At 44.8% G+C, this 27,446-nt stretch overlaps 1 protein-coding gene and 1 pseudogene across 1 annotated transcript; one reads left to right on the plus strand and one right to left on the minus strand.

The window, feature by feature from the left end:
- RBP2 (retinol binding protein 2) lies at nucleotides 1-26,865 on the minus strand. The gene is made up of 5 exons (XM_054681373.1): nucleotides 26,736-26,865; nucleotides 12,496-12,674; nucleotides 5,080-5,181; nucleotides 3,967-4,153; nucleotides 1-74 (listed from the first exon to the last, which is right to left on the minus strand). Exons 1-5 carry the CDS (start codon nucleotides 26,806-26,808, stop codon nucleotides 1-3), a joined length of 615 nt encoding a protein of 204 aa, XP_054537348.1. The 5' UTR covers nucleotides 26,809-26,865.
- LOC470943 (actin, cytoplasmic 2-like) overlaps nucleotides 1-27,446 on the plus strand; it is a 105,123-nt pseudogene that overhangs the window by 59,817 nt on the left and 17,860 nt on the right.

The following is a 27,446-nucleotide window of genomic DNA, read 5'->3' on the forward strand; positions in this document are numbered from 1 at the left end:
TTATGAAGCTGCTCTAGAGAGGGTGACGTCGCTTCTCTTATAGGACTCGTTGGACACAGTCAGGGGCCCTAATACTGCATCAGCAGAAAGATGTGTGAGTGGTTCACATGACCTTTGACCACTGACTTTACTCACCTATGGAGGTGGACTTGGGCTTTTGCTTGAGAATGTGGGTGTGCATATGTGGGAAAATATGTTTAAAATGATCATGCTTAGGATGAACGAGGCTGGGTTTACCAGTGTATTTGCTAAGCACCTGCAGAGGACTCGCCTGGGGAGCTTGAAATAGTACATATTCCAGGGCCCTGTCCCTGACCTCAGAACCAGATTAGAGGAGCAGGGGAGGCGGCAGGAATCTGTGTTTTTAATAAGTCCTTCTGTTTGATCTTCACATTTGGAAATGACTACAGTAAGTGATCTCAGTATTAAAACTCTTAGAAAGCAAAGAGTTTTCATGAAGGAAATAATCACCTCATTATATATGTATTACTATGGATAAATATATGGGATTGGGGAGGAGAATCTGTATATAGGGAGAGAATTGACTGTTGTTTCAGACACTGTACCACAGGGTCTTATTCATTCCTTACTACTTCCCATGCAGCAGGTTCTATAATCCTCACTTTACAGATGAGAAAGGGGAGGCTCAGAGAGGGGAAGTAACTGCTGCATAGTCACACAGCTGGAGAGTGACAAGGTCCATGTTCAAACCAAGGGCTGATGCCAAAGTCCAAGCTTGAGCCACCCTGCAATGCTGCCCATTTGTGAGCCTGGATTTTTTTTTAACTTTCAAGGACAGGTTTTCTTTAACTTTCAAGAACAGGCCCCACTGGTTAACGGCTAACCCCAATGTCTCTCATGATACTCCCTGGAGGTGGGGTTCTGAGGTTCCAAGGGTGCTTCCCACTGGCCTGCCCTGTCCTCAGTATAAGCCCTAGATAGGTCTTAAAATTTAATCTTTTCTACTCTATTCCCGACTAGGCTTGTTGGTGCTGGAGTGAAGCATTCCTGCCATGGTTTGGTTCTGAAACAGGCTGAGGGAACAGAAATATGAGAGAGGCAACTTGACTTATCCTATCCACAGTGAGTGCTGGAATGAAAAGAAGGCCCTGGCCCAAAATAGATGCCCAGGCTTTTCAATGGGACCTAAAATTTTACTACTTTGAGTTCAGATGCATCTTCTTTGAAAAAGAATGATCAGTAGAATGAATACAGCCACTACGAGTCTTTCATACTATAGGTAAACTAATTCATTCAGTTACTTTTCATTTGTGGAAAAAATATACTGAGACTATTCCACTTGGAAAATGAGAGTTTTAAAGTATATTGTTGCCATGTATAATTGAAAAAGTGGCATGCACATGTTGGGAATGAGTTCATTGCTTCCAAAGCACTCTGTGGATGTGGAACTCTTCTGGGTGAAGGGGATTCCATGGTTTCAGGCTGGGTGTCTTTGCTGGAGGACTTGTCAGAGCTTTAAAAATGCTAATTCTCATTGTGAATTTCTAGGAAGGGGATATAGTTCTCCAAATTTATTTGACGATAAACCTTTTCATGGAATCTTAACCCAGGATCAAAAATAAATACTAACCCCTTACCTGCACAGAATACTTCACAGTGAGTCCCCAGTGGGCTTCAGACACAACCTCATTCAATAGGGTTTTCTTGAGGGACAGATGAGAGGTCATTTGAGCCTGTGGCGAGCAAGGGCAAGCCTGGCGAGAGTGATAGGAGTGGGGATGGGCTCTTGGGGAAGCTCTAGGAAGGTGGGGACAAAGGGCCCACTTCACTGGTCCCTCTACTTGGTTCCCTGTCTGCCCCAGGAGAGGAGGCCTGCACTTCCTCAGGAGGCTCCCCTTCCTCCCCAGCGCCTCTCACTGACTTGACCAAAAAGGCCATGCATGTGAGAGAACTCCGCCTCCTCCGTTCTCCCGGCTAACATGAGGCTCCAGCCAGGCACTTTTCTGGCTTTCTTGCTGCAGGAACATGGCAGTTTGTTTGGGAGCACAGCTTGCCAGGAGGCCCATGGCATGATGGCTTGATCAAAGGGCTTGAGCCAAGGCTGGCTCTGGGCCACATGGCTGGATTGCAGCCTTTCTATCCATCCCCCTAATCCCATTTAGGATGTTCAGGATCAATGAAAAGATCTGATCATTCAAATCATACCAAAGTGTGCTAACACCATGTGCTACCCCTCTGGGGATAAACCTGCTTTACAAAGAGAATGCTTGCCTAATGGTGGGACAGAAGGATGAAGGACATGCCTTTTACCTGTGGGACCCCATGAATTTAGGACCCCGTGAATGATCCATCACAAATCTGTCTGCATTAACCACTCTGTCCTTCCAGGTGCACTATTCTATCTGCGTATCCAGCAGCAAAATACAATTCTGCTCAGAATAATGAACCTAATGTTCTGAAGGCACCAGAAGGTTGTGGAAGTATTGACCTATCTCTAGTTAACATCTGCTCACCAGGACCCCTGAGACTGTGGAGGGGGTAACTCAGCAGAAGGACCAGGGCTAACAGGGACTGAATCCTTACCACACACCAGGGCCCGTTCCAAACACTTTGCATGTTTTAAATTGCTTAATCCTCACAATGACCCAGTGGAGGAGATGATAGTTTTGTCTCTTCTTCATATTATGATAGAGGAAAGTGAGGACAGAGAGGCCAAATGACAGGCCCATGGTCACCCAGCTAAGAAGTGAAGGGGCAGGACTTGAATTCAGGCCTCCTGGCCCCAGAGTTTGCAGCACCTGGCATGTGGCAGTAGTTGAGAAGTTACACTGAGTCTGAGTAGACCTGTAGTTAGTGACCCCCTCCACAGCACAGGGCTGATGGACAGTGGGCTGGCTTGGGCCAAGAGCAGCTGGCACTGCAGATCTGTTGGAATAGCTCTGCCCAGGCTGCCCAGGGCAAGTTGCAGACTGGGAGGCATATGTATCCTAAAATAGAACTTTTGAGAAATAATGTGCATCCAAAGGAATGAGTCTCAGACGAAGATGTTCAAGAATCAGTAGCAGATGCTGTGTTGGCCACAGAATGTTTCTAGGTAAAATGCCCTCCTCCCCACCCCCCATGTCCCCCACAAACCAACAAACAAGCTAAGAAAAAAGAAACAAAATAAAATAAATTGAAACAAATTAATAAACATGCAAAAACCACACAGACAGTCATCTCTTCTGTCTGTGGGTAAAACTGACAGCTCTAGAAATAAACGGAGATCCATATAAAGGGTTTCAAAATATGGGAGTAATTTTTGTTTTTCCATTTAATGCTAGGTTTCAAAGGAGGGGAATATGTCTATCACTGCTACATAGGCATTCTGTTTAAAACCCACCCAGATGCCTTAATGGGGCCCTGTCAAGAGTGGGAAGGTCCCCACAGCTGTTTCTCAAAACCAGTAGACCACTCAGTGTGGGCAGTGGGGAGCTTGTGCTTGGCAGGCCTCCCACGTCGCCATCATTTCTTTTTGAACACTTGACGGCACACCTGGTCACCACAGGTCAGCTCCTGCAACGTCAGAAAGTGGGTGAGGGTCTAACAAGCCAGGCCTTTCTTCTGCCCAGCCCTCAGCCCCCTTGGTATCTGGGGGTGGGAGGTTGGAATAAAGAGGACACTTAGGTATTCTGGGCAAAGTGCATCTCACAGACCCAATCAGCGGGCATGCCCTGCAGGTAGCAGTAATTTGATTTTGACACTTGAATTGAGCTTGAACAACTATAAAAATGAAAAATGCAAAGAAATGACCCTCTTGGGCAGGATTTCTCCTACTCCCATGATTAAAGTAACATGACCTAATTTATAAAAGGCAGCGAAGCCATGAGGAAGGAAAGGACCTAGTGTAGAGAAGTGTTTGGAAGGTAGGGGCCTGAAAAGATGCTGGCCAGTGAGCTGCCCCTCCACCCTGTGGGCTTTCTGGCCTCTGGTGATTAGAACATTGGCTGGCGGTGGCGCAGGTACCCGCAGGGTGTGAGGTACAGAAGGGCTTTCCCAGGCTTGCCTGTGCAGCCGACAAGGTCCCGCTTTTCATCCAGATAGAGGGAGCCCCAGGCCTTATTTGACCCTCACTGATCCTCGAAGGAGGAGGGAAAAACATGAGTGTGGGAAGGACCACCACAATCATTGCAGTTGACTGTGAATCCATTGTCTAAGCCACAGAGAGCACTGGGGATTGTATTACAATTAGAAAAATCCATCATCCAAACCAGTGCAGGTAGGGAAAGCCATCAATGCAAAACACGATAAATGCCTCCCATATATCATTAGCTGACATTGCCTTCAAAATAAAGATCTCAGGTGAAGCAAGGCTGGCTGTGAAGGGCACTGTGGCAACCTGAATACTGACATTGGAGCCAGGTACCTGCCTCATTCCAAAGGTGAGTGAATTAATGAATGAAGAGCCATTCACTGAATGAGCCATTCATTTACAAATGAGCGAAAAAGGATGAAGGAGTGAGAGATTTTTCACCATTTGAATGCTGAACCCATGAAGTGCCTTGAAGATTGAAGAATAAAAAATTAAGCTGTCTCGACAGGTATAAGATATTTAAGGATATCAGTTATTGTTCCTACTGCTCTGTTCTAGTACCAAATTACCTTAAAATATTTTGGGGTCAGGAGGACATACCTCATGGAGAGAGGTCAATACCTGTGGCAGTTCCCAGGCAGAGTGGGTCCTGTCTCCTCCCCACCCCACTCTCTCTCCCAGGCTCCCATCATTATGAGAAGGCCCTGTCCCACCCTCCTCCAGGGCATCTAAATTCTGTGGCTCACATTTCTCCCCAGCTGGTCTTTAGCAGGTTCCCTGTATTTCTCCATGGATCTCTGCTTCCTAACTCAGCATTTTGAACTTTCTTTTGAATTGCAGCTGTTCACAGAAACAGCCATATAGATTTCTTCCTGGAGTCCCCTGAGCCAGATGGGAATGGCTTTCTGACTATATGACCACATGCATTTGGCTGGAGCTCGGGTTAGGAGTGCAGGGCCATTTTTCTTGTCAAAACGCCTGGCTAGGTGACCACAGTAGCATGTGTAAGCACCATGGAAGTGAGCTGAGCAGAACCCAGTACTTACCAGGTACAGCTTGTCCCCCTCAATCCACTGCTTCCAGCCGCGGTTCTCCTTCTCCCCCTTTTGCACACACACAAGGACATCACCTTCCCAGGTGACCAGTGCCTGTAAAGACAGATTCCCAGGCAAATCAAACACATGGTCTTGAGGGACTGAACAAATCTAAACCTGCAGCTGCAATTCCTGCAGCCATTTCAGGGTCTTGCTTGCTTGAAGGGCAGAGCCCTCAGCCTCAGGGAGCCAAGATCCTTCCAATGTCATTTTCCACATACACCCTCCATTCCAGCCAAACCAGCTTATCTTGGCTTGCTCTGTTTTCTTTCAAGGAATTCTACTCTTCCATTTTTCCTTATGGTAAAAATGGCATTTCAAATCAGTGGGGAGAAGATGATAAATTTCACTATATAACGATGTAAAATTTCTGGAAGGGGAAAATACCTTAAAGTCAACAGAGAAACAAAAAACTGGGGGAAAATGATAACATATCAGCAAAGATTTGATTTCCTTATATATATAAAGGGCTCCTGTAAATCAATAAGAAAAATGTCATTAACTTAATAGTTCATGTTAACAAAGAACATGAACCAACAGCTTACAAGGGGGAGAGAGCCCTAGCAGATGGCTTCTAAACATAAGAAAAGACATTCAGCCTCACAGTATAAGAGAAATGCAAATGAAGACTTTGTTTTTCAGATACAATTCATCATATGGTCAAAGATCAAAGAGTTTGATAATACACTGAATTGGAGGGAGAGTAGAGAAGCAGGCACTCTCTCTTATACAGGGCACATTCGGATATAAATTGGTATAAATCTCTTTGGAGGGCAATTTTATATTACCTTTCAAAATATAAAACTGCATGTACTTTCTGACCTAGAAATTCTACTTCTGGGAATTTCTCCTTCAGGAATCACACTGTGAGACCTGCCCACTATAGGACACCAATAAAGGCAGGGGAGCTCCCTAAATAATCAGGGGGTTACCCAGATGGCTCCAGTACCTGCCTTCTTATCCAGAACCAGATGGGTGGACCTTCTGGTTCTTGGGTTCCTCCCAGCAGCAATGCCAACTGGTTAATAGCACAGGGGCAGCAGCAGAACATGTGCTGAACAGCCAGGCTACAGTGGCCAGCAGGTTGGAGAAGCCGTAGGCCTGCTGAATCCCAAGAGTGCTCAAACCCCTGTGTACATGTTTACAAACTATTTACTTTTCAAATTTCTCCTCCTTCTGTTCCCCACTTTTACCCCTCCTAATACCTGCTATAATCTGTACTACCCCTAGGTGGTCCTACAGGGCCAACCACTTCTGTGCCCAAATTAGGCGTGCCCTTCCTGAGATGATTATGTCATTCCCATCTGAAGAATGGTTCTGTGCCTGTGTTGTTCTTCTTCGGGGATGACCCTGATGCTAGCTGATTTTCTTCCAAGTATGTGCAAACTACATTATGCCTCTCTGAACAATATTATGCTAAGGACCAGATGTTTACTTTTCTTGGTATCTTGTAAACCCAGTTGGTGATAAACTGACCTGTGGTTTTTTCCCCAGTGTCCTTGTACATTTGGGCCTGTTTTTTTTGGTACAAATCTGTTTTCTACAGATTGTTAAATCTACCTATTTCTAAAATAATATTTGACCTTGACCATATTATATACTTTATGTACAATTTTATTCCTTCTCATTTTACTCCCCAGTGCATCACAGCATTCTTTGTTACAGCAAAGGACTAGAAGCTTCGTAAATTCTGTCAGTGGGTGGCTAGTTAAATATGGTATGGTTCATCCCTGCTATGCAGTCATTGAAAGAATATAGCCGTAGTGTATGGTTTAAGTCGAAAAAGCAAGGAGCAGAGCCAAATGCATAAAGCAGACAGGGGGGAGTATGCATGCATGCATATGTTTGTACACGTTTCCTGCAAGGAAGTAAAAGAAACCCTTAATAGTGATTGTCCCTGAGGAGAGAACTTGTGGCTGGGGCTAGGATAGAAAGAAAATGTTACTTTTTACTTTTTGATGTTTTTTAACCATCTGCATGTATTCATATTCCCAAAGCTAATTTGAAAATAAAATTCTACATGTTTTCTAAAGCAAAAAAAGGTCTCCTTCTCCTTTAGGACCATCCTAAACCTCACATCTTTAAAGGTCTTGGAGAAGCTATATTCATAGGTTGCCTTCCTTGCTCTTTTGGGAGGAAGATGTCTGGAATAATAATTTGCTTTTTCTTATGATGAGCCTTGGACTCTGAGTTTTCCTCTAAACAGATGAGAAAGGACTCATGTCTTCAATGTGGGCAAGGACGGTGTCGTCTGTCCTCCTCACTCCCAGATTGCCTCACACATGATAGATACCTAACACGTGTTGGTTGAATTGATGCCTGTCTCCCCCAGTAGACAGTAAGCTCCATGAAAGAAGATGCTGTATCTGCTGTTCATTTCTGCAACACCAGACGCAGCACAGTGATCAGCATTGTTGAATGAATCTCTATTTGTTGAAACATAATCTTGAAGTAAATCCATTTGCTTCCTTGCCTTAGTTTCTATGGTCCTACCAGAGTGCACACACGTACATCAATATGGTCATTGTTCATTTACTTGTCTGCCTTCCCCAGGAGGCTTGCAATGCCTGAAGGCAGGAGAGGGCGTCTGATTCATCATTTTATCACTAGCTACTGACTTAGCCCTGGCATGTAGTAGGGGCTTAGCAAATTTTGTGGAAGGAAGGAAGAAGGAAGGAGAAAAATGTTAGTGCATGGGCCTGTCCTAATATTTTATTTTAATAACTCCTACTGGACAGCAAGATTAAAAGTTGTTCTGACCGTAAAGTAAATTGGTTACCAATAAATTATGATAATACTTACAATATTATAGCCTTACTCCTATATAAAAATAAGAAGCAGAAAGAAGAGAATGGTTAAATGAACTAAAATTTCTCAATTTAATCTGCTTTTAGTTGGTGCCCTTCATCCCTGCATCAGAAGAGATTTTTAAAGGAGGCTCAATTGCCTTAAAAGATCCTCAGGTTGAGGAAATGGAAACAAGTGAGGAAAGCCCTTCGTTCTCAGCTAGGGGATAAAGAAGGAGTACATTCCAAGGGCAGATAGCTGTACACAGAATTGAAGAAACCTGGGCTCCCACCATGCTTTCCACTATCACAGTTTCCAAAGCTAACGTTGCTTAAAACAGCCCTTTATGATAAATTAGATACAGGCACTGTATCAATGTTAAACTTATAGAAGCTGATAACCATATTGCAGTTTTACAAGAGAATACCTTAATTATTAGGAAATACATATGGAACTATTTAGGGCTAAGGCATCTGATTGTTCAGAAAAAAATATTTGTGTGTTAGACAGAAAGCATGTGCACATGATAAAGCAAAGGGGCAAAATGTGGTAACTCTTGGTAAAGACTGTACAGGTGTTTTTTGTTATATTCTTGTAACTTTTCTGTAAGTTGGAATTACTTGTCAACACTTTTTTTTTTTTAAAGGAAAACAACAGCTCTTTAAGAGCATTGAAGGACAGTATTCACATGCTCAACCCTCCTTAGCGCACTTGCCCTCAATTAAGAGTTCTTTGGTTCGCCTGCAGGGCCCTTCCTCTGGCAGCGCCTGTCTGCCACTCCTCTTCTGGGGGCTCCCATCTTCTTCTGCCATCAGAATGGCATTATTGGCTCTAACCGCCATTGTCTTCCCTGCTTTTCCCTGCCCTTACTGTCTGCCCCAATTTCAATTACTTATTTTATTATTGAGATATAATTCACAAAATATAAAATTCACCCTTTTAAGATACACAATTCGGTAGCTTTTAGTACATAAGGTTGCATAACCATCACTATATCTAAATCCAGGTGATTTTCTTCACGCCCCAAAAGGAACCCCTATGTACTAGCAATCACCATTCATTTCCTCTGTCCCCTGTCTCTGGGCAACCACTTTCTCTCTCTATGAATTTGCCTATTCTGGACGTCTCATATACATCACACAATATGTGACCTTTTGTGTGGGGCTTCTCTCACTTAGCTCATTTTCCAGGTGCATCCATTTTGTAGCATGAGTCTGTCCTTCATCCTTTCTCATGGCTGCATATACTCCACATTCCATTACATGGGTATCAATTGCTTATTTTTAATTTAATTTTATTTTGGGGGTAGCTTGTGTAGTTTTGGAAGGGGCTTTAACTTCTCTTAGAAATCAGCCAGGATAGGAAGTTGGGAATACATAGAACCCACAGGAAGTCCTTCCTAAGGGGAGTCCCTGACTCCTCAGAGGAGAATTGACTCTGTGATCAATGTGGTTGCATTGCTTCTGCTCTGGGCTGGCATAGAACTGGGCACTACAGGGCACAACATGCACCTCTCCTCCACACTGCCGAGTGGGGAGATTTCCAGAGGGCTTGTAAGGGTGACCAAGTAGTTGAGACATGGAGCCCTGGAAAACAATAGCGTGAGGAGTACCACACACACTCTCACACTCACACATCCTCACACTCCCACACGTGTATAGGTGTTCACTCAGGCATGCCACCAAGTGTGGGTGACAGAAATTAATCACAGAGGCCAGGCATGGTGGCTCACGCCTGTAACCCCAGCAGTTTGGGAGGCTGAGGCGGGTGGATCCCTTGAGATCAGGAGTTCACGACCAGCCTGACCAACATGGTGAAACCCTGTTTCTACTATATATATATATATGTGTGTGTGTGTGTGTGTGTGTATTGATATATATATATATGTATATATATATATATATATATATATATATATATATATATATATATATATATATTTAGCCAGGCATGGTGGCGCATGCCTGTAATCCCAGCTACTTGGGAGGCTGAGGCAGGAGAATTGCTTGAACCTGGGAGGTGGAGGTTGCAATGAGCCTAAATTGAGCCACTGCACTCCAGCCTGGGCAATGAGAGTGAAACTCTGTCTCAAAAAAAAAAAAAGAAAGAAATTAATCAGAGAAAGAGATTTGCCCACTGTCTAGCACCCCCTTCCAGCTGAAGGGTTCCAGTGAAGTTACAGGAAGTAGGTGGTCCCTTGGGCATCTGCTCTGCATGGTGATTCTCATGGGAATGGCCCATTGTTGGAGGCTGGGCAAACTGTCCTGGGTACTTCTCACTCCCTACTAAGGGTGTGTGTGAGTGTGTGTGTGTGTGTGTGCATTCACTCTGGCTTTCTAGTGAAGGCAAAGAGGAGGCAAGCTGTGGGAAAGAGGATTCTCTCTCTTTCTGCAGGGCTAACTGCTGACTGGAGAGGGGAGAAAATGGAACACGGAGAGACAGAAGAAAGGTAGGAGTGTGTTAACACGTGGAATCCATTAAGGGCTGGAAGGGTGATTTATTTTAGGAAGAGCAAGTTCTCTACCATCAAAGGTCACAAAGGATCAAGTCAGAGAGGACAGGCCTGCTTTTCAAGAGCCCACAACCAAAACAGAAAGGTGAGGGAAAATGAATCATTTTGCACTGATTGGGTTGGAACAGCAGAGTGATGCAAGAAATTCTGAGATCAATTTTCCTAGCAATTCTGGTGTCCAATGAATTGGCTTTTCAGCCAGATGGTTCACAGGTTCAGAAAAGACTTGTTGATCCATTATCACCTCAGGGAGGGGTTCCATAAGTGGACATTCCAGGGCCCAGAATCTTAAGTTCTCATGCCAAGAGTGCTCTGGTGGAAAAATTTCCATCATGCTTTATATTTCCCTACTTTTCTTTAGCAAAGAACACTAAATATAATTCAACCTTTACTTGATGGCTGAGATTATCAATGCTACAGGACAACTTGACTGAGAAATAAAGTGTGTCCAGCTCTCTTCGCTTTTAATTGTCACCAAATAATAATAACAGCTTTTCCTCCCCACCCCAGGAGAGGAGTCAGAGCTTGTGCCCATTGCTTTGGGGGAGAGTTGAGACCTCTGACTTCTAATGAGCTCCTGGAAGGACAGTGTGAGAGTCTCTGGGTAGTGGCCTGACCTTTGGGAAGATCAGGACTCATGGTGAGGGGGGCAGGGCAGGGCAGAGGGTGTTGCTTGCTTCGTTGTGGCACTTGAAGGGCTGGCCCTTTGCTGGGGGTGGGAAGGTGACAGCACAGATACCTTGGGTCAGAGTACTCAGCTCTGTCCTCCCTCAGTTTGGGAGATAGGACAGAGGTTCCAGTGGCTGAATTGGCCCAGAGGGAAAGCACGCTTTGAATATTCAAACTGCCCAGCCTTGTATAAAATGCATGGGCATAGACAGTGAACAGTCAATTGCAACCACGAAAAATGACAAGCCAGGAACCTTCCCAAATCTCTTGGACTGCATACATATCCCTGGGGTTCGTTACAGTGGGAAGGTTTGGTGGAATCCTTAAATACAACTGAGATTGGATTTCTCCTATTCCTGTTTGGTGGGGACTGACCAGGTGTAATTTGATTTGGAAAATCAAAAACAGGCACACTGAGCATGAATGTGAGCAGGAGGGCTGGTTACTGGGTTGGGATACCACACGGTGATGCTGGGGAGAGCTGCTGTTACCCTTGCCTTCCCAGCACCTCTCCACTTCTCCCTGCTGCCTCTGCCTTATTTGCAAACAGCTCCTGTGGGCAAGAGCCTGCTTCTTCTGCAAACTCAAGTTTTTGGGCTTTGAGATAACTCCCTACTCCCCTCTCAGAGTTGTTTTCTGCCTGCTTTCAGGGTCCCATCTATATTCAGTAGTTCAAATGGTGAAAGTCTGGCCTTCTGATACATGGAGAGTTGCCTAGATTATCCCTTGTTGATTAAGGCAATGCTAGGACAGAAGCCACAGACTTGCCAGAGATTTCTCCAAGTTATTAGGGCTGGATAAATCTTGACTCCACTTAACCTACTGATTTTTTTTTGTTTGTTTAATTTGGATCATTCTTTTCTAAAAAAATGAAATCAGCTGGGATCATCTATAATTGAGATGTTTCATTTTATACTTGCTCTTTTTCAGCAGAATCATAAAAATTTGAGATATTTTATATAAAAACATCTGATTTCTCTACATCTCCTAAAAAAAATCTGGCACCTTCAGGCTTCGCTCCTCCATGGCAGTGCTTGGCTGGCACTGGGCAGGGCTGCCACCTTTCCATGTGCCCTTGCTCCCCAGCAGGCGCAGGTGCTGTCCCTCCCTGTGATGTTCCACCTTGCCCTCTTCCCTCTGCCTGCCAGGCCCATGGCTGTATATGACTCATAGGCCCTGGCCCTGGATCATGGAGAGGTTGAGCTCTTAATCTCTCCTAGGCCTGCCTCTTCCTACTAAACTGTCAATAATTGCTCATTGCCAGCATGATTAAGGCCATCCTGGTCCTCCTTTCCTGATTTTTCCCAGGTTGTTTCTAATATTTTTTTTTCATCATGATACCAAATAGCCAGCCCCTGGCACAGAATGTGTGAACGAAAAACACCAGCCCCGGTCAGTACCTTAACATGCCGGTTATCCATGCCCTTTGTGTACTCGTCAAACTCTACTCCAACAGTGAAATCCACATCATAGTTGCGGAATGTGCTAGTGGTTTTTGTCTTGAAGTTATCACCATCTTGATCAATAACCTTCGTCTGAGTGAGATGTACTGCAATCTTGCGGGTGGCAAAATCAATATCTGTTGGCAAAGGGAGTTGTGGAGGTTATGATGTGCTCAGCCAGACTCATTCATTTCGTTAACAAGACCAAACATTCAAGACTAGAGACACAGATTGTGTGTAGGCCACCTGTCTTTGCTTAAGTCGGAAACAAGCATCTTACTCGTGGCCAAGTTGGGCATTTCAGTCAGTTGCTGGGAAACTTAGGAGTCTCCTGGCACCTCCTCAGGATCCCTGATGGGAGGGAGATGTAGCACGCAAGCCTCACCCCTAAGCTGCAGCTCCCCAACACACACACACACACACACACACACACACACACACACACACACACACACGTCACAGCAGCTCTATTCTATCTGACCTGTTGGGCATCCTCCTAAGAGTTTGCTGAACAAAAAGATCTCATGATTTAAAAGAAAAAAGACTTTGGAAATCACTAGTTTTAATCATGGATAAAGATGAAACTTAGGAAACTTTTGTTAATGTCCACAGCGGGGAGGGATAGTTACAAGCTTTCATTTTAACAGCAGACTGTTCTGCCTCAGTTCTTAGCCCCCAGTATAGATTTGTTTTTTGTTTTGTTTTTTCGAGACAGGGTCTCACTCTGTCGCCCAGGCTGGAGTGCAGTGACATGATTTTGGCTCACTGCAACCTTGACCTCCTGGGCTCAAGTGATCCTCCCATTTCAGCCTCCCAAGTAGCTGGGACAACAGGTGCACACCACCATACCCAGCTAATTTTCGTACTTTTTGTAGAGATGGGGTTTCACCATTTGCCCAGGCTGGTCTCAAACTCCTGAGCTCAAGCGATCCATGTGCCTCAGTCTCCCAAAATGCTGGGATTATAGGTGTGAACCACTATGCCTGGCCCCCAATGTAGTTTTAAACGTATTCTGGAAAATAAATATTTGTTCAGAGATTTCTTCTTCTTTTTTTTTCTTTCTTGAGATGGAGTCTCACTCTGTTGCCCAGACTGGAGTGCAGTGGTGCAATCTTGGCCCACTATAAGCTCTGCCTCCCAGGTTCATGCCATTCTCTTGCCTCAGCCTCCCAAGTAGCTGGGACTACAGGTGCCCACCACCATGTCTGGTTAATTTTTTGTATTTTTAATAGAGATCGGTTTTCACCATTTTAGCCAGGATTGTTTCGATCTCCTGACCTTGTGATCTGCCCACCTCGGCCTCCCAAAATGCTGGGATTACAGGCATGAGCCACTGTGCCCGGCCTCTTCTGTTGTTTTTAAGGGATAGGTTAATAATTGTTTACATTTTTATTATGAAAATGTTGAAACAAACCAAAGGAGTGTTGAATGTCCTAAGCGTTGCATATTACAACAAGAAGCTAACCCCTAGTTAAGCATAAAATGTGGCTCAACTAGAGCCATGCCAAAAAGTTGTTGGCCTGTGGAGTAGATCTAGAAAGAGAGGATAGTTCTGAAAATACTTGAATTTCTTTCCTTGCTATGAAATCATCACTCTTGGTCTTTAGTCAAATATCTGATTCCCATTATGCCTGTAAATTCTCCAAATATCTTTAGATGCCAATTTAAATCTTTAATTTTTTTTTAGAAAATCCACTGAGAAGGTTTTAAAAAACCTAGAATTGATTCTATTAAAACCCAAAGATAATATTGACCTCAAGAATAAGAACAGTTCAAATTTATCGAGTGCTATTTATCTGAGAACTGCAGTACCATCTTTATGATATGTAAGTGATGAAATTCCATGTTGTGCAGTGTCCGGTGCAGGACAAACACTATATTGTGGCCATGAAAGACAGAGCAGCAGGTAGCTCAGGAAGTTCCTGTCAGTTTGGAGATTGACGACTCTGCTGTCTTCCCATGGTGGCCAAGCATCACTTCCCTCACTCTCTCCCCATTTCCTTTCTGACCCATTTCCTTCAAAAATCCTTCTTTGGGTCTGGGCCTGGTGGCTCACGCCTGTAATCCCAGCACTTTGGGAGGCCTAGGTGGGTGGATCACCTGGGGTCAGGAGTTCAAGACCAGCCTGGCCAACATGGTGAAACCCTGTCTCTACAAAAATACAAAAATTATTCGGGCATGATGGAGGTGCCTGTAATCCTAGCTACTCGGGAGGCTGAGGCGGGAGAATCACTTGAACCCAGGAGGCGGAGGTTGCAGTAAGCCAAGATTGTGCCATTGCACTCCTCGCAGTAGAGCGAGACTCCATCTCAAAAAAAAAAAAAATCCTTCTTTGGTCACTATTACTCCCCTTCTCCCCAAAATCAAGGAGAGGCCGAGTTGAACCTCACTTTGGGTCAGCAATCTGAATCTACAACAGAATCACAGCTGCATGAGAAAGGGCCCTGGGTACCTTTAGACTCTAACTTGTATAAAGTCAGATCTGAGCCTGACAGAACAATTTTAAGTAATATTAGCTAGCCAGAAGGTAAAAAGATTACATGCCTGTATCCTAAGTTGAAAAGAGAAGTAAGTTCAAGTTGGCATGAGCTGCTGCACAAATGCCAGTGCCTTGCTCACCTCTCATTCTCTACTATTTGTTGAGTACCTTCCATGTCTAGGAACCAGTGGGTCCCAAAGCTAGTTTCCTTTCTGGAACACCTGAAACAAAAAAATGCAGATTTCTGGGTCCTATCCCAGACCTAGAATCTCTGGGTGGTAAAGCTCAGTGATTTCAGATTTTGAACTTTGTCCATAGGAGGCTGTTTGGAAAAAGACTTCTATGGTTTAAAAATTTTGAAAGCTACTGTTAAAGCGCCTACTTTTCATGTCAGAGATGGTGAAGTAAGACCTAGAGAGGTCAGTCTACTTGTCTAAATATACATGGCTGAAACAGCAATTGTAGTGGCTTGGTAATTGGATAGATGGGTAGAGAGATTGAGTTGGAAGGAAGAAACAGTTGTTCTGAGCTTGGATGATCAAGATGAGAGCCAGGGAATAAAAGAGGGAACTAGTTTTATGGGGATACATAGTGAACTGAATTTTAGGTAAGGTGAATCTGCGAGCCATGCTGTGTGGACTCTTGGTAATATTTGGGGTGGCAATTAAGACACTCTTTGTGTCTAGGGATGGTGTCCCTTTGTGTCTAGGGATAGTGTCTAGGGATGGTGGCTCAGGGTGTAACCTCCCTTGGGAAACCTTCCTCATTTTATTCTTCAAACAAACCCACAAGATAAGTTTTATTTTATCCTCATTTTGCCAATGCGGAAAAACTGCCTCAGAGAAGTTGTGTCACTTTCCCTGGATTATGTGGTGAGGAAGCAGTCGAGATGGTACTTGAACTTAGGACGATCTGTCTCAAGGGCCAGTGCTGTGCTCCCCAAGCTCTGGGGTAGCCCAGTTAGACCATCCCCATGTGTGCAATTTCTGTGGCTGCCCAAGATACTAGTAACTTCTGATTCTGTTAAATTTCCCCTGGAGACACAGGGACTGTGGGATTCAGTTGGATGAGCCCTCCCTGTTTGAGGCAGTTTGTTTTCCAAAGCCCTTGCATACTGTCCCCCACCAAATGGCAATTGTTTTCTAGGCCCAGGGCTGTATAATAAGTGAGAGCTGAAGCAATCACACTCCAGCCGGCTACATTATCTGGCAGCTCATTTTGCTTCACCTCTGTGGCTTATGGAATTGTACGTGAGCACATCCAAGTCACACAGCCTGTGAGGCATGGGGTGTGGGGAGAGACGAACGGTCTCTCGGCTGCCTTTGGTTCTGTGAATTCCTCTAGTCTTCTTGGCCAACATTCCCAGAGCCCCCACTTCCCCACTGTATTTGCCATGGGGTACAGCTCCATCGGATGTTTGGTGGTCAAAAAAATGGGCTCACGAGCAAGTAAGTTTGGGAGATGAGGAATTAAAACCAAGACAAGCTGGTTTCTGCCCTGTAGAATTTCATAGATTCTTTAATATGGGAAAGGTGCTTTGTAGCTCCAAGTTGGAGGGAAGGTACAGGATGCACCTTTTCAAAGTCTGAGGTGGCCATGGAGCCCCTCTGTGGAGGAATATGCAGTCTGCCAGGTGTCCCGACACAACTTACTATGGAAAGGGCTTACCAAACCCTTTCTGACACATGTATCTCAGCCACCTTGGCCTTGCAATCATACCTGTTTAATTTTTCTCTCTTCAAGGTAACTGCTGACCTGTTTAGGTAGGACCAAGTGGTCAAGTATTTCCGACTTAAAAAATGAACCCTTCCTTAAAATTGCTACAAGCCACTGAAGAGCATCTTCCTTGTTCTAGTGAGTACAAGCACATGCTTGTGTCATGCAGAGGAGCTGGCAAGAGGCTGGCATGTCACACTCCAGCTCATATTTCTCTCCTTCTGCCCCAAGTGTGTCCAGCTTCAGTCTTGTCGCTGGACATTTGGTTCCAGATCTAAAGCAGCAGAGGGCAGTGGCCGTATGTGGAGCTATTATTAACTGCATCACCTTGTTGTGAGGATCAAATTTGATGGTGTTTGTGAAGAGCTTTGCCCAGTGGCTGGCAGCCTGTGATCATGGCTCTGTAAATGGAGGCTGCCATCATCATAATATCATTATGAAGCCCCTGATCTCACAGGCCAATTTCCTTAGTTCTTTGTGTTTTCCCACATATCCCTTGAACAGTTGCTCTCTGAATCCCTGTCACTCTTGTCCCAGCTTTCCAAATCTCATAAGGCCGAGCCCCAGATTTGCCTCCTCCTATTCTTTCTTGCCTCCTTCCTTACCTGCTATCCAGGCCAAACAGTTTTACTGCTCCCCTCTGCCTGCCAACAGTACTTAGCATTTCCCCCTGCATTTTTCATGGAGTTGGTTATTCTTTCCTGCAGTTTCACCTCTATGAGGACAAGGACAATGACATCTTCTTGCTCTGTGTTCCTCCCCACCATACCATAGAACCAGGTCTTGAGCTAGGCAAATAGTAGGTACTCAAGAAATACTATGGATTAGCTAATGGAGGCAGCAAGGGCCAGGACAGTGATTATTAAAGTGAGGTTCCTGGGCTGGCAGCAGCATTAGCACCTGGGAACGTGTTAGAAATGCAGGTTCTGTGCCACGGCACTCCAGGCTGGGTGACAGAGCAAGACCCTGTTTCTAAATAAATAAATATAAATAAAAATAAAAGAAATATAAAATCTGGGGCCCACCCTAGACCTATTAAGTAGGAGCTCTGTTGGCCAGGCTCTGCTTGTCCTTACAAGTCTTCCAAGTGATCATGTGCATGCTAAAGCTTAGAACTGTGGTATAAATGAGTAAGGGTAAGGGGCAGATGCAGGTACAATCCTGTCTCTTATTTCCTAGCTAGCTGTGTGACCTTGGAGAAATCACTCTTCCTTTGTAGGAAAATGAGGAAAAGAATGCTCACTTCAGAGGACTATTTACAGTGTGGATTCAGTAAAAATAATGGTAAAATGCTTTACATAGTACCAAGTAGCTTGTCCATATGCAGTGCACATTGCCATCCACTCTTGGCCTTATCTGTTTGGGTCAAGTAGGGACCAAGTCAGCATTCAGTCCAGAGTGAAAGTTTTGGGTCATATTTATGCATCTCCATAGCTGTCTGCACTCCATGTTTTGCAAGGGGCTTGGACTCTGCAGGAGAAGTGGGAATGGTGGCTGATACACTCTTTTACTGTCATAGACTTGGTCTGTCCTATAGGCATTTTATCCAGCCTGGCGACACTTTTCTCTGTGTGGATCAGTTTCCTCACTCTATAGTCTGGTGATGGGTAGAACCAACTTCAGCTCCTTCTCCAGTCCTTTGTGCTAAGGTCTGAGCTGTGCTAAACCATACTTCTGGAACAATAGTTAGGAGATGGGAAAAGAAAAACCATAGGTCATCTGTTAACCAGATGAAACAGGGGAAGGCTCTAGGTAAAACCACTAAGGAATAATTGAAAATCTACAGAGAAATTTAGAACTGAAGTGTTCCTCTGAGAGCAAGTCTATTTCCACTCAATGGATGTGGAAACTGAGGCCGTGAGAATTTAAGTGGTGAGCTCAGAGCTACCCAGTTAGGATAGCACTCCTGACAATTTCTTTACAAACGCATTCTGTTGTCATTTACAACTAACACCTCCGCTCCCCAGTAAAAAGTATTGCTTGTCCCTGGTTGCATAGAAAGGTAGATCGCAGCTAAAAATACCTATTGCTGACAGAACTGGTTTGTCCTGGAAACACCATCCCTAGTCAATCTTTCTGACCAGTGCCGGGGGAATCTTATTAGAAGACTATGCAAATGGAATCAAGCATCACTTCTCTGCTGGATTGAAAAATGGCTTGGCCTCTTGGCCACCCTTCAGTGTTTGCACAACCCAGTAAATCATGTTGCCTCTGCTCTGCCCCAGGGAAGGTAGCCAAGTGTTCTGTTGGTGGACTCATGATATTTCTAATCAAAAGGGTTTAACTGCGGATGTAGAACACACACACACACAAACACACACACACACACGCACATACACACACACAGATTATAAAAACACTTCCTCTTCGTACTTTGCAGAGAAAATTATTTTCCTGGTATGGTATTTTAACACCAGGGTTATCAAGCATGTTTTATCTCCTTTTCTGGATTAAGGGTATCTCTGAGTCTGATTTATAGCCAGGTGAAATGAATTTCTATCTCAGAAGGAAAGGTCCAAAGGCAAGCTATTTCTGAATAATATATATGGCTTTTAGCTGCTGCAGAAGGAAAAAAAACAACACGGACGTGACTTTATTAAAACATACTTTTCATAACTGCATTTTGAACAATACAAGCCATAAAGGTGAAATATGAGTATGCTACTCAACATTAAAATGCTTTGTAATGTGCTTATGAAAAAAGCGAAAGTTGGAGGCGAAAAGGGCAGGTGCTCTTTGTAAATTAAAGAGCAGAGAGGCACAAGTATTCATCATATGAAATCTGAGAACCATTCAAAGTGCAGCTTTGATGGGCTTCAAATTTGGACTCCTTAATTCTCAAATCATTGGCACTCTTAGGCAATTGTGAGAAGCAGAGTGTAAGAACAATTTTCTCCTTTTTTCCATGCCACTTCCTCCTCCAGAAAACACATTTAGAAAGGAATTAGATGAGATCCCTGCCTGCCTCCTCCTCTCACTTCCTTCTAGGCACCGGGGGCAGGCTGGAGACCCTGCGGTGCCTCCCTGCTCCCTATGCACTGTTTCTCCTCCCCATTCTTAGTCTACTGCATACTTGCTGGGATGGACATTAGAGTGGAGCTGATGCCAACACATGCAAGGGGAGACTTGTACAAAGGGATGACACCTATCATTACCTAGGCTTTTTCCATCCCTCAGCATTTCCCCTTTGAAAGTCCTACCAGGTACCATATGGTTCAAGTAGAGACTTTGGCAACGTGTATACCTTCATTGACTTGTGAGCACCATCAGGAATCCAGATTTTATGAAACAAATTCTTCAATCAGACATCTATCTATCTATCTATCTATCTATCTATCTATCTATCTATCTATCATCTATCTACCTACTCATTTTCACCCAGGGACTCTGAGTGATTCTCTTTCAGTGTTTCTGAGGGTCCTGCCTATTTACTTTGGATGCCTCCATTTGGACATACCTTGTTCACAGTGAAGCTCTTTCTTCCCTACCTCCATGTTTTGTACCCCTACCAAGAACAGTGCTGAGGAAAGGGCTGTGGGTGTTAGAAGCAGATAGCCTGGGCTCCTGTCTTAGGCTCCATCATTTCCTAACCACACGTGGCCATGGACAAGTCTCTCCACTTCTCTAGATTCCTCACCCCATAAAATGGAAAGCATTTCTTCTGAATTTATCTCTGACTATATCCTGAGCTCTATATCCCATATCAAAGTGCCAATTTTAATACTCCATTTGAATGTGTAACATATCTGAAACCAAAATATGCAAACCAGAATTCTTAATGCATGTTCCCCCACCACCCCAGCCTGGTACCTCCCCACCAAACCTCACTCCTCCCAGTGACTTCCCCATTTCAGGCAATGGGATTGTCATCTGCCCAGTTATTCAGGCCTAAGCCTGGGACCCAAATTCATTTCTATCATTTCCTCTCACTTCATATTCATCTGCAAACCCCGTGAGCTTTATCTGCAAAATATAGGCTGAATCCGTCCTCTTTTCTCCAGCTCCACAGGCACTGCCCTAGCCCAAGCCATGGTCATTTCCTGCCTGGACAACACAGCAGCCTCCTAATGGGTCTCTCATCCTCTCTGCTTGCAATCTTGCCCTCCTATGATTCATTTTCCATGCTGTGGCCATAGTGATCCTTAAAGAATACAAAGAGGATTAATTTGTCTTCCCAGCATAAGGCTGGTATCTGCTTTGCCTTCCGCCTACCTTTCTACTCTCACTCCCTGACCACACCCCCAACCCCTCCGGCTCACACACTTTCAACTCCCAACACACCAGCTTTCTCAAATCCTTGGGCCCAAGTGATTCTCCCCCCTCAGCCTCCTGAGTAGCTGGGACCACAGGAACGTGCTACCAGGCCCAGCTAATTTTTTTATTTTCTATTTTTTGTAGAGACAGAAGTCTCACTATGTTGCCTAGGCTCATCATGAACTCCTGGCCTCATGTCACCCTCTTGCCTTGGCCTCCCAAAGTGTTGGGATTACAGGTGTGAGCCATCACACCTGGCTTCATGTTCTTGAACACACCCAAAACCTTTGCACTTGCTGTCCCCCTGTGTCCAGAATAACACTAGTCAGCGTTCAAACCTGGGTTCCACTGTCACCCCCTCAAACCTTCCTGACCACCCATCACACTCCACTCCATTATTCTTTTAATTTTCTTCTCAGCACTCACCACTACCCAAAATAACCTTAAACTATTTGTTTACTTTCTGTCTCCCCACTAGCATGTAAACTCTATGCTGGCAGGGAACTCGTCTCCTCATTTCCCACTATATCTCCAATGCTTAGAACACTTCCTCATTTGTCATAGGTGCTCGATACATTTGTTGAAAACTGAATGCACTAAAATGAAGAAATGCATATAAAGCTCTAGTGTGATGTGTATCATGGTATGAGAATAATTTGTGCTTGTGCTCACCCATCATGCTAGACTGCAGGCTCTTAAATGGTCAAGATGAGATTTTGCACAAGACACATATTCGGGAAATATTTCCTGGCAGAGACCACTTAGCTGGGAGCTGTCTGACTTCAGCCTCTCAGGGCTCTGCCTTCCTAGTGGAGCTTTCAGAGACCCACTAGAACTGTTTGTGATAGCCACTGCACTTTTAAGTCTGTGCATGTCAATTTAAGTGAAAAAGATGTTCTTCATAGAAGATAATCCTCACCTTCATTTGTGAATTAAGAAAATAATGGGTTTTCCTCAAATAGTTACAATTTATGGAATGAAAATTTCCTAAAAGAAGTATAAATTTAACATCTAATTTTTGGACACATGCTTCCCCATCTTCACTGGTAAAGTTATGTGATAGTTTTTCATGTTCTAGGCTGACTCCTCCCTGACTCTTCCTCCTCTAGTCACCAAATCCAGTCTATTTCCTGCTCTGGACATCTCCCTGTTCACCCTTTCTGGGTACTGCTCTCAATACCTTCCCAGGGTCATTGTAACAACCTCTTTAGTTCTCTGACAGTCTGCTGGTCTATTCACTCTATCTAGAGTGAGCATTGATAGCATCTCTCTCCTCTGCATACAATTTCTTCCTAGACCCTCTCCTTGCAAGGTGAAGTTCATGTGCAGCACACTGACTTAAAGATCCTGTTGCTTTTCCAGACTATTCTTTTGCCTCCTCCCTGCACTTCACTCCTTGGTAATACAATGCCTTCTGGTGTCCCAGGCCCATGCCTGTGCACACGCCCATGGGGCTATGCCTGACTCCATCTCTGCATGGAGAACTCCTGTTCTTCCTTCAAAGCCCCACCAAGAAGTACTCAGGAAGCCTTTACTGACTCCATGTACTGTAGCTCCTTTCACCACCATGCACATACTTCTTGTTACTATTGTTCTATTGATACCCATAGCCCCTTTGAGCCCAAGGCATAGAATCTCAACTGGCCCATCTGTGGCAGATTATATTTTCTTAAATGGCTGCAATAACACCTCTCATCCTACATGCTGTTCTTACAATGCAACCTTGACATTCATCCCACTGAGAGGTGGGGTCTATGTCCCTTTTCCTTGAATGCAGGCAGGCTTGTACCACTTCAACCAATAGAATATGGTGGAAGTGGTACCCGGTAGCTTCTGAAGCTGGGTCATAAAAGGCCATGCAGCTTGTATCTCTTCTCTTTGGATACAGCCAGCATGCTGTGAAGAAACCCAAGTCACATGGGGAGACCACATGTAGATGCTGAAGGCCAGTTAAGGTCTCAGCTGCCAGCCAGCATCAACTGCCAGACATGCATATGAGTAAGGAAGCCTGAGATGGCTCCAGCCCCAGCTGCTGCCCAATTGCAACCAAATGAAAGACTTTGAGCAGGAACCATTGGGGTGAACCCAGTCAGCCCCCAGAACCATGAGAAATAATAATTAAATGACGTGGTTGTTCCAAACCACTACATTTTGGGGGTAATTCATCAAACAGTAATGAAAAACAGGAATACCATTTGTGCATGGCTGTAACCTGACTCCTTGAGAACAGATTCCAGGGTTGGTTCTGCTTCAGATGGCACAGTCCCTGGCATCCACGGCACCTTCTAAAGCTTTGGTAGAGAAGTTGAATGATTCCCACCTGGGCAGAGTTAATGAACTCTCTCCCAGTATTCTTTCACATTATTAAGACCTCCTTATGTCTGTCCTTCTTGATCATCCCTTAAAAATGAAGACCACCCCTCCCATTCCTTCATCGCCTGATCTGACCTGAAGGAGGACTGACTTCAGGACATGACAAGTTCCTCAGGGTAAAAGAGTTCACCAACTGGTTTCCTCACTGTCAAGAAAGAATCTGGGGTGAGAAACACCAGGTGCCTAAGAAGGCAGGAGAGGAAGTACCACTGACCCTTGGCTCACTCACCTTTTGAACTCTTAATGACGTAATTTGTGGCAAACCCAAAGGTTACCATGATGTGTTACTCTGCTGAGACTGGTGGCTGAGTCATGATGGGAGGCCAGTGTGTGGAGTCAGTCACTGCACTAGTGACAAAGCCAGTTTACTGCCCAAGCCCACATCTCAGTAGAGTTGCTCTTTCCTTACTGAACCAACAACCAGGCCCACAGAAAAAGCAAACTCTCTAGTGCTAGGGGTTAAAGTATTAGAAATCGATGATTCTTAGATAGGGAATGGGCACCATCCTTAACAATAGTCACACATTTGAGGATGTCTACACATACTCTTCCCAAATGCTAAGGGTCTCACTGCTCAAAAGGGTAAGGAAGGCAAGCTTCGTTGACATCTCAGTGTTGGGAAAGCAACCTGCCTTATGTCCTGGGCGTGGAGGAAACTGTTGAGATCTGTTGGGCTGCTTTTAGCAGGTTAGATTGAAGGGGCAGCTCTTCCTCGCCTGCTTCTAGCTGAGCCCCCTGAGACCTGTCTTCAATCACTGCCATGCCTGCCCCACCCATGTTCCCATGGCAGGTTGAGAAGGACAAGGGGTCCTACCTCAATGGTGATAAGATGACTCTGGGTGAGGCATTTCTGCACAGGGCCTCATGACTTGGGCAGGAGCAAGTTTCTGGGGTCCTGAGACACTGGGCTGTCAGCAGCTGGGTAAACCAGGCACCAACAGATTCCCACTCTGGGTTTACGTAGTAGTACCATGTATGGTATTAATCTTAATCAGTTGAGTGTCAGCCTAACACTCTACACTGTGGAGATCATGGGACAAAGAGATCAAACGACTTGCTCATTAGAGTGAAATCAATGTAATGTGATATTAAATTGGAAGTTTTGGCTGAAGCTTTAAGAGACAATAAATATTTGATACCAAGGAGCATTAGGAAATCCAATCTGAAACCTCAATGGTGAAGATATTCAAATATCACATTCACAACTTGTGAGCCCCTTACTCACATTAAAGGTGTAAGTTGATGTGAAAAGAGTCCAGAGGAAGGCTGTTGTTAGAGGCAGGATTTCTTGGAGAGAGCTGATGGTGTACTCTGCATCCTCCCAACCCCCAGGAGGAGAAAGAGGGTAGTAGGAATGCTTGCTTCTCACCTTAAGCCTAGAGAGGTGGGCTTTAGGGGTCCACTCTGCAGAGCCATAAACTAAACAGAGCCTAGATTTTAAATCTAAGTCATCATAGGACTTTTTATTATTGAAGCATAAGCAGCAAAAGATACAAGGTTTCTTTCTAATTATATTACTTGACTCTGGCTTATTCAGCATATTGCTGAAACCTTGAAACTTCCAAATAACCCTTGTTAAAGTACTTTTAATTGCTCAAAACCACAACTACATCTAACATCATCTGGAGGGACAGGCAAGGCTGGGGCTATTATTTCTATTTGGCAGATGAGGAAACCGAGGTTCCAAAAGGTTAAAAAACTGGTTCACGGTCACAGAGCAAGCCCTGGACTCTAGTCCCAGCTGTGTTGACCCTTCTGCTTTGGTTTCCTTATCTGTATAATCTTGTTCAGAATTCTAGTTCCAAGCTATGCTCCAATCCATTTACCCATGTGTAGAATCAGAATCCCATTTCTATTGGCCACTCCTGGTACTAAAAAACACAGGTGCAACAGAGTTGAGGATGGGGCTCTGGTAGGAGGATTTTTGTCTCTTTCTTCCTCCCCCCAACTATATTGAGGTAAAAATCCTGCTAACCAGAATGAAAAGGAAAGCTATTCAGTGTTGGAAACCAGTCTAAAGAACATGAAGAGGCCGGGTGCGGTGGCTCACCTCTGTAATCCCAGCACTTTGGGAGGCCGAGGCGGGTGGATCACAAGGTCAGGAGATTGAGACCATCCTGGCTAACATAGTGAAACCCGTCTCTATTAAAAATACAAAAAATTAGCCGGGCATGGTGGCGGGTGCCTGTAGTCCCAGCTACTCTGGAGGCTGAGGCAGGAGAATGGCATGAACCCGGGAGGCGGGCTTGCAGTGAGCCGAGATCGCGCCACTGCACTCCAGCCTGGGCGACAGAGCGAGACTCTGTCTCCAAAATAAATAAATGAAAAAAAAAAAAAAAGAACATGAAGAAAGTGCTTAGTTCCACAAATATGGAACATATCACAGCTCTCCTTTTTCATTGACATGGTGGACATTTTCAAGCTAGAAGTTTATCACACCAAAAAACTCATGATTTCCACTCTTGGAGAGACCTCCCACCATCATATCCAAGTTATTACTGGGCCTCTAACTCCACCCACTGCCGTTTCTCTCATTCTGCATGTGGAGGAAGTTCCAGCGAAGTTACCCCATGTGTGGAGAACTTTAAAGCTAGAAGAGGTGATAAAGAGGCTGCTGAGGGATGGAATAAGGTCAGGCAGCCAAAGCCCCTTGCTCAGCACCTGGAGCACAGGAGCCACCCAGTAACTGTCAGCTCCCCTCTGGGGACCCACTCACTCTAGTCCCAGGCAGAACCTGTAGGCTGGGCAGGGCTATGTGTTTTCTGCCAGTTCCACAGGGAACCCACTCTGTGGTGAACTCAGGACATGCACCAATTGGTAGCCCTTGGCCTGGAACCCAGTTCAGAAGTCATATAAGCAGTGGGTTGTTTGTGCTATCTGACAACAGCCTCTCTAGGCTTCCATGAGCTTGATTTTCCCTAGGCTGAGAGATTTGCTAGCTATTTCTTTTCTGCTTCCCCATTACAAAACTGATAAAAGAACAATGCAGAGGTCATTGGTGGATAATATCAGGTCCAAGTGGTTATCAAAGAGATGGTGGTCACAAGGCAGGGGAGCGACTGTGTTATCCTCTCAAGTTTGGCTTTACTCTGTGTGTGTGTATCCTCCTGACATACACATTCAGTGTATGTTTTCTGTGGGCCAGGCACTGTGCTAAGGCATCCTAGACATAATCTCATTTATCATTATTCCCAGTTTCCAGATGAGAAAACTGAGCCTCAGAGAATTTTTATGATCTGCCTAATATTGCACAGCTGTACATGAGGCATGAGGATTTGCCACAGGTCTGTTGAACTCCATAGCAGCACTGTCTGGAGGGCCAGACCACAGTACTCCCAACAACAGCTACCCTCCCCATCCCCAGTCTCCTACTTACCCAGGGCCTTCATGTAGCCCTCAAAGTTTTCATTACTCTCCATCTCCCAGGTTCCATTCTGGTCCCTTGTCATGGTGGTGGCCACTGGTTTGGTGAGGGTTTGTGGTGGATGGCAAGGAGCAGGCTGCAGGGAGAATGCATTGGAATGAGCTTCTTTTATAGCCTGGTGGGCCAGGTTTGTGACTCTGAAGATAACAGGTTCAAAGGGCAGAAGCACAACTCAGAAGAACTTTTCTTTGCAAAGTTCAGCGAGACTATAGGTAACCCACAAACAAAGTCCTGGTATGGCCAGGCGTGGGTGTCCTAGTGTCCTGCACCATAAGCAGGGCCCTAGAGCAGCTCATTTTTGGCTGACTGGGTCTCCATGTGCCCCTTGTCCCACACAGAACATTTCATCCAGTAATGGAAGAAAACAAACATCCAGGGTCTACCCCACATGTACTATGGGTCACCAGTACCCAGGCCTCAAGCCTGGAGTCTATCAGCCATGAATCCAGCACTCATAGCAAGGCTGGTGAAACTGAAAAGACAGAATTCACACCTGTGGAGCTCTACTCTACTCTGTTCCAGGCAGCATGCATACTTCATCTTGTTTCAGCTTACAAGAGCTCTGTGAGTTATGTTTAACCATCCTTATTTTACAGATGAGAAAGGATCATGGAGGTTAAATCACATGTCTAATCACAACTTGTAAGTGGTTGAGCCAGGATT

Source organism: Pan troglodytes, chromosome 2 (genome assembly GCF_028858775.2).
Source record: "Pan troglodytes isolate AG18354 chromosome 2, NHGRI_mPanTro3-v2.0_pri, whole genome shotgun sequence".
Classification (NCBI taxonomy): Eukaryota; Metazoa; Chordata; class Mammalia; order Primates; family Hominidae; genus Pan; species Pan troglodytes.

Coding starts and splice junctions, on each gene's coding strand:
- RBP2 (XM_054681373.1), bottom strand. CDS start 26,808: ATGACAAGGGACCAGAATGGAACCTGGGAGATGGAGAGTAATGAAAAC. Junction 5,182..12,495: donor TGGATAACCGGCATGTTAAG/GTACTGACCGGG, acceptor CTGTCTTTACAG/GCACTGGTCACCTGGGAAGG. Junction 4,154..5,079: donor AGGGGGACAAGCTGTACCTG/GTAAGTACTGGG, acceptor TCTGTGGCTTAG/ACAATGGATTCACAGTCAAC.